This window comes from Lactuca saligna, chromosome 9 (genome assembly GCF_052625555.1).
Source record: "Lactuca saligna cultivar CGN05327 chromosome 9, ASM5262555v1, whole genome shotgun sequence".
Taxonomy (NCBI): domain Eukaryota; kingdom Viridiplantae; phylum Streptophyta; class Magnoliopsida; order Asterales; family Asteraceae; genus Lactuca; species Lactuca saligna.
Window position 1 is genome coordinate 27,427,478 of NC_136425.1, and position 7,330 is coordinate 27,434,807.

The 7,330-nt window shown below is 33.6% G+C and overlaps 1 protein-coding gene across 1 annotated transcript; it reads left to right on the forward strand.

The window, feature by feature from the left end:
• The first annotated feature begins 1,369 nt into the window (after nucleotides 1–1,369).
• On the forward strand, nucleotides 1,370–7,048 carry LOC145014819 (wall-associated receptor kinase 2-like). Its single transcript, XM_078973255.1, has 3 exons — nucleotides 1,370–2,311; nucleotides 4,618–4,785; nucleotides 5,570–7,048. Exons 1-3 carry the CDS (start codon nucleotides 1,417–1,419, stop codon nucleotides 6,781–6,783), a joined length of 2,277 nt encoding a protein of 758 aa, XP_078829381.1. The 5' UTR covers nucleotides 1,370–1,416; the 3' UTR covers nucleotides 6,784–7,048.
• The last annotated feature ends 282 nt before the right edge of the window (nucleotides 7,049–7,330 follow it).

Genomic DNA, 7,330 nt, shown 5'->3' on the forward strand with positions numbered 1-7,330 from the left:
ATATAACTCCAAAAAGACAGTAGATCTGGGCTCTACAACACCCCAACATTCAGATCCATAGATATATCGACTTAATAAGACGTTCATGCAAGTGCAAGGCTTGGAACAAGCATCAACTAGCTCTTAGGAGAGCTCTAATGGAAGTTTAAAGCATATAACAAGATGGGACTCCGAAAATACCTCTATTAGCTCTGATTTGGCCTTGGATCTTTGCACTACAACACTTCTCCTTGCTTCTTCCTTCTTTCCTTCTTCACACCTTCACAAAATGGCACCAAAACACATATAAGCTCTTCAATGGAGGTTTGGGGCTCTAACACTGTGTTCTCAGGGTGAGGGAGGCGAGAATGGGGGCTATAAGGTGGTATAAATAGTGGGCAACCCGGGGATTTTAGGGTTTCACCCAGACAGATGGACTCGCCGAGTCGGGGATATGGACTCGTCGAGTCCCCGGCTCACGCGTGCCCTCAGACGCGACCCGACTCGGCGAGTCAGGCTAGAACTCGCCGAGTCCCTCTAGAAAACTCACTATAATTACCAATAATTCAACATACCGGGAACGGGTCGTTACATTTAAAAACTTCCACTGAAACAAATACTTTACGACTTTAAAATTATAAACATGTTTCCCCATACGGATCTTCTATCCGATCAAATCCAGGTTTTTAACAAGCTCCAATGCAAAATGAAACATAAGTGTGAGGAGTATAAGTTTTACATTTTAATATAATTTTTAATTTTAGCATAATGTTTTTCTTCATATTTTTTAGTTTTTTAATGTAATTTTTATATTTTCCTTTTTAGTAATGTAATTTTTTTTTAATGAAAAAATTATTTTGTTTTAGAAAATGTTGTATTTTATTAAGATTATTTAATTAAAATAAATAAAAAAAATAAACGTATATAGATGCTATGGAATTGTAGGTATTTTCTACTTAAGGTTAGCTAGTATGACATAGTGAAAATACAACAAAGCTCATACTTTTAAATAATATCTTTATAGACCACTCCTTATGGTCTTCTCATTCAACGACAAATTCACAAGAAAAACTTTAGTCATGGTTGGCTAGAAATTTAATGCAGATACCGATGGAAAATCGTTGGTGGTTTCCTAAGCCGTTCATTATAAATTCTTTTGTGGTTAACGGTGAACCATTCGTTTAAATATTAGCCTTACAATAAAAGTCAATGGTCAACTAGTCTCAATATATTTTCCCTTTCAATAATGATAAAAATACGTAGAAGAATGTTTCAAAATATAAAAATCAAATAACTGGAAGAATGTTTCAAACTATAATATAAATATATTTTTAATAAATAATAAAATAAGTAGAGGAATGTTTAAAAACTATATAACAAGACGAGTATCTATTATAATAAACAAAATATTGCAATTTCATAAACTTACAAGAAAACATGCTTCTTCTTTTCATCCTTGTTCTAACCTGGATGTCGCCATTACCTGAGGGCAATTTTGTAGGTGCTACAGCTATAGCAAAGCCAGGTTGCCTAACAAAATGTGGGGAAGTGACAGTTCCATACCCTTTTGGCATCAACTACGTAGTAATGCCGGGACGCAACATAACGCAAAACTGTGCCTTAGAAGATACATTTGAGCTGACCTGCAACTTGACTTCAAAAGCTCCAGAGCTTTTTATTGGGAGGGGGAACCTCAAGGTCTACAATATTTCAGACACAGAGATGAGAATTTCCGTTTCAATTGCCTTCAGATGCTACGACAGTTATGGGAATATAAGTGAGAATAGAACTTCCTGGACTGACATTCCAGAGAGGTTCCCCCTCACATTTTCCCAGAAGAACAAGTTCACTCTCATCGGATGCGATGATTATGCATGGATAAGAGGGCCACCAGGATCCGACTATGCTAGCGGCTGCATGGGGATATGTAACAACCCAAGTCGTGTGCCTGATAATGGGACATGCTCAGGAAGTGGGTGTTGTCAGACATCAATACCACAGGGTCTCCAATATTTCAATATTACACTTGGCTCTTTCAATAACCATGGCAGTGTGGTGTCCTCAAATCGTTGCGGTTTTGCATTTCTTGGTGAGGAAGAGAGCTTTAAGTTTGGTGGTGCTCGTGATATGTCTAATGCTACAGAATTTTATATAAAGACAAGGTCCAATGTCCGCAGGGTTCTGGATTGGGAAATTAGAGACAACCCGAATATCTTAGAGCCTACGGTATGCAAGGGAAATAGCTTCCGTAAGAATGTCAGTAATAGTGGGTATCACTGCCGCTGCGAGGAAGGTTACCAGGGCAATCCTTATCTTGAACCCGGCTGCGAAGGTCAGTTTCAATTTTAAAACAGAATCAATTCCAGTAAATAGAACATGAATAACATGTTTATATATTTATTTATTTATTTTTACTTTTCTTCATCATTCTACAATAAGTTTGCAAATGGTAGCTAGAAAAATATCTAACTTTGTCTTAAATTTTTTCGTCAAAGATCTTCATAATATAATACCAATAATATAGAATCATCCATTGCAAAAAATTGCGAATGTGGACTAACCTATTTTGTTGAGGTGGAAGTCTCTTTGGAGGCCTCGGGTTCAAATCCGACCGTAGGCGGATTAACTCTCCGGTGAATTTAACTTTAACTACTAACCAGCACTTAAAATAAATATATATTACACAAAATTACTTTGTTGATCATTATTACCAACAACTTAGATTTTATTAAATGGTTTCTTTTAGGGGGATTGGTCGGATAATTTTTTCGGGTTTCTGGTAATTCGGGTTTTTCATGTTAAAAAAATACACGTTACCATATCCAAACTAAATTCGAGTAATTCGGGTTTGGGTAATTCGGGTATTACCCGAAATATATATATATATATATATATATATATATATATATATATATATATATATATATATATATATATATATATATATATATTTTGAATTTCACCTGAAAATAAATTTAATGAAATAAATACATCGTGCTTTATTAGTCTTGTTTATATAAACAAACGAGACATAAACGAAGTTACTCAAGCTTTGAACATTGAGATTTTTTAGTCAATAATACCTGAGATATCAAGTAATTTTTTAACAACTTAATCAAATCTAATAAAATGTTAAAAAAACAAATACTTAAGAGGGTGTTTGACTTTGCTTTTAAAATGATTTTTGAGACTTTTGGCTTTTCCAAAAAGTCAAAAGTTTAAAAAGTTGTTTGGTAATTAAAAAAGATCTTTTAAAATGGCTTTCTGAAAAGAAGAAAAATGAGGTTTTTAAGAAGTCACTAATGTGTGACTTTTGGCAACTTTTGCATTTTTTTCTTTTCCCCCTTCAAAAATTTAAACAAACACATTTTAAAACCATTTTTTGGAAAAAGATATGAATCAAAAAGGTCTTTTTTAAAAAGGACTTTTTGGTCTGAAAAGCTATCCCAAACACCCCGTTAAAGATCTTAATTTAAAAGTTTAAAATTTTTAAAATAATTATAACCATATGTTTTGCCATGTTCTGAAATTTCATCAAGATAATGAGTTTGTTAGTTGCAATAAAAAATTAAAAACTATAAAGAACATGATGATATATAAACAATTACTTTTAATATTGTTAGTATCATATTGTCATAATAAATAGATTCATGTTTTACAATAATGATAGTTAGTTTAAGCGTGATCAAATATTTGTTATATAGTACAAGCTCTAAAAATAAAAAAAATAAATAAATAAAAAATAATTTTTTTTTTTAATAATTCGGGTATACCCGAAGCCAAAAAAATATACCCTTTACCCGACCCGAAAAAATCGGGTTACCCAATTACCCGAATGAATTTACCCGATACCAGATATACCCGACCCGATTTACCCGATGCCCAAAAAAATCGGACGGGTAATTCGGGTATCAGGTATTTTCGACAGGGCTAGTTTATTTTGAGTTTCCTGCTAATATATATTTAACCCCTTTGTTCAGTAATATTGATTTTATTCTCGAGTAATATTTTACTCTCAAATCTTAATTGATTACTTTTTGACTACTTGATTTTTTTTTTTTTAATCTCCCATCTTAAATTTTACGAGGTCATATAATTTGTTTAATTTTACACGGGCATACTATATATGCAGTAAATAGAGCTTGCATAAAATTGTAAATCATTGTTATCTATTAATGTTCTTGTTGTTCATTTTTTCTATATCTTCTTCTTCATTTGTGCTGAGACTCAACAATGATTGTGTATGTATTTCATCTCTTATTAGAATATCTATAATACATAGTTCAATTGGAGAGTAGATGTCATGAGCTTACTTGGCGGATTAAACTCAACCATTGTTAGATTCCATGTTGGCATCTAATTGATATGAAGTTCAACGGTCATTGAAATCTATTGAAATCTATCGTAGGAAAAAAGAAACCTTTCAATTATTAAAAATATATTTCATTGAACTTTATAAAGTTTGATATATTGTATAAAAATTAATATAGATTTGCATAGAATGTAAAATAATAATATATCAATCTATTAAAATATAATAAATGAGTATGGATGTTCCTAATTAGTATTAGTAAAGCAGAATATGTCACATTTTTTTTTCTCTCTTTTAATATATATGTGGATATCTTTATTTGTTAGACATCGACGAGTGCAAGGATAATAGTACATACCCTTGTTATGGGAATTGCAATAATACTCCAGGGGATTACACCTGTACTTGTTTAGTTGGATACGAGGGTGATGGGAAAACTAAAAATGGGTGTCAACGTAAAGCTTCAAAGTTTCCAGTGATTGCATTATCTTTAGGTATGTGTATTTTTTTTTTTCTTTTTTTTGAAACATCAAGGTTGAAAGAGAAATCACTGCTCCATTTGTCTTTACTAAATTATCCATTTTACAATTTCAGAATATCTTGTATATAACTTCGGGAAAATGACTTAAAAATCCAACAAAGTTTCCAAACCGTTTAAAAAACCCCAATCATATTTTGTCTGTTCAAAAACACCCAACAAACTTAACATTTTATCTAAAAAGTTCAATTAAGTTACACTTTCTTGAAAGTCAAATAAGAGAAACAGATGACGTGGCTTATTACCGTATCGGAAAAATGACTTGTTAGACCAACGAAGTTTTCAAAATGTTTAAAAAACTCCAATCATGTTTTGATTGTTAAAAAAAAAAACCCAACGAACTTAAACAAAACAAAATTGAAATTTTCTGAACGGTTTGAAACTTTGTTGGACTTTTTAGATAAAATGTTAAGTTCGTTGGGTTTTTTTGAACAGACAAAACATGATTGAGGTTTTTTGAATGGTTTGGAAACTTCGTTGGGCTTTTAAATCATTTTCCCTATAACTTCTTACTAAACCATAACCCACCAAAAGGCGTATACCCAAACGAGTGGTGTAATTTATGAGTACAAAACTAAACCCCATAATTAAACATTGAGCCTTTTCTATACGTTCTACAGTTCCTTCTGAAGCCATATTATCTTTTAAATTTCCTTCTGGTTCTTTTGATCACATGCATGTATATTTTAATTTTATATCGCAATGAGTACTAATTGTTTTTCTTTTATTTTCAAATGTAGCTCTGGTCTTTGGTTTACTTGCCATATTTTCTGGGATAAGTGGGATTTTCCTTGGCGTAAGGAAGAGGAAACTCATAAAGCTACGAGAAAAGTTTTTTGAGCAAAATGGGGGTGAGTTTATGAAACAAAAGCTCAAGGCAACAGGGGCTAATGACGCTGTGACTATGTTTAGCACAGATCAGCTTCGAAAAGCAACTGATAACTATTCTGAGGAGCGAATTGTTGGCCGAGGTGGTTATGGTGTAGTGTATAAAGGATTCTTACCAGATAATCGTGTTGTCGCAATAAAGAAGTCTAAAATAGTGGATGGGAGTCAGTCTGAGCAATTCATCAATGAAATCTGGATCCTTTCACAAGTTATCCATCGAAATGTGGTTAAGTTGTTAGGTTGCTGTTTGGAAGAGGAGGTACCAATACTAGTTTATGAGTTCATATCCAATAACACGCTTTTCTATCACATTCATCATAAACCTGGTGGAATGAGTTGGTTATCATGGGAGAATCGATTGAGAGTTGCTGCTGAAGCTGCATCTGCACTTGCATATCTTCATTCACAAGCTACTATGCCTATTATACACAGAGATGTCAAGTCCGCCAACATATTATTAGATGAAAACTTCACCACAAAAATATCAGATTTTGGTGCTTCAAGATTGGTCCCTTTAGATCATGATCAAGTCACGACTCTTGTTCAGGGCACACTTGGTTACTTGGATCCTGAATACTTCCACACAAGCCAATTAACCGACAAGAGTGACGTTTATAGCTTTGGCATGGTCCTAGCAGAACTCATAACTGGGAGATTGCCAATTTGTGCAGCTAGAACCAATGAAGAAAAAAATTTAGCGACCTACTTTGTCAAGTCAATGAAAGAGAACCGCCTTTTTCAAATTGTTGAACCACGATTATTACAAGAAGGGACTCTTGAGCAGCTACAAACAGTAGCTGAGCTAGTCAAGAGATGCCTTAACTTACTAGGAGATGAAAGACCTACTATGAAAGAGGTGGCAATGGAGCTAGAGGGCTTGAGGAAGTTCACAACTCATCCTTGGAATCAACAACATGAACAAGCGCCTGAAGAATCTAGAAGCTTAATCCTTGAAGTTGAACAATCTGATCTTTATGGTGTCCCATTAATCCCATATAGTAGTAACGAATGGGAATCGTACTCAGGAATAACAGAAATGGCATTTCAAGAAAACAAACCGCGCTAAGTTTGGGGGTGTTGGTTGTAGTCCCTGTTGTTTGATGATCTTGCATCATGCTTTCTCCCAAAACTGTCATTACCATTTCAATTGTTGTCTTCATTCTGCTATGTCAAATCTATGCTTTATTTGTTTTAGTTCTTTTGCATGGTGTGTCTTCCAGAGTTGTTGAGTTGTTTACCGCTAGTCTGGTAGTTTCAATGAGTTTGTCTGGTTGTCCTATTGAACTTCTGTGTATCAGGAAAATTAACTACTCGTTCTTGATTTCTTGTAATTGCTTTTAAATAATTGGACATGACTCCCGGTGATTTTAGAATTTTTAATTTCAAGATGACGTTTTAGACTAGAGGAAGTAGTAGCACTCTTAGCACGTTGCCATGTAGGATTTTTTTTTTGTTTTTTTAAAGCCACGTAAGCTAATTAGCATATATAGCACAAACACTACAAGAATCCACACCTATGCAAACATCTATGCCGACGACGTGTGTCGTGTGTAAAAGTCGGGATATACATACCACATTTTGTCAAAGTTGACCAAATGCCATGTTGACCAATT

Bases quoted from the DNA above. Each gene is read 5' to 3' on its own strand.
- LOC145014819 (XM_078973255.1), top strand. From the start codon at position 1,417: ATGCTTCTTCTTTTCATCCTTGTTCTAACCTGGATGTCGCCATTACCT. The intron at 2,312-4,617 runs GTCAGTTTCAAT...TTTATTTGTTAG, and splicing joins TCTTGAACCCGGCTGCGAAG to ACATCGACGAGTGCAAGGAT. The intron at 4,786-5,569 runs GTATGTGTATTT...TTTCAAATGTAG, and splicing joins AGTGATTGCATTATCTTTAG to CTCTGGTCTTTGGTTTACTT.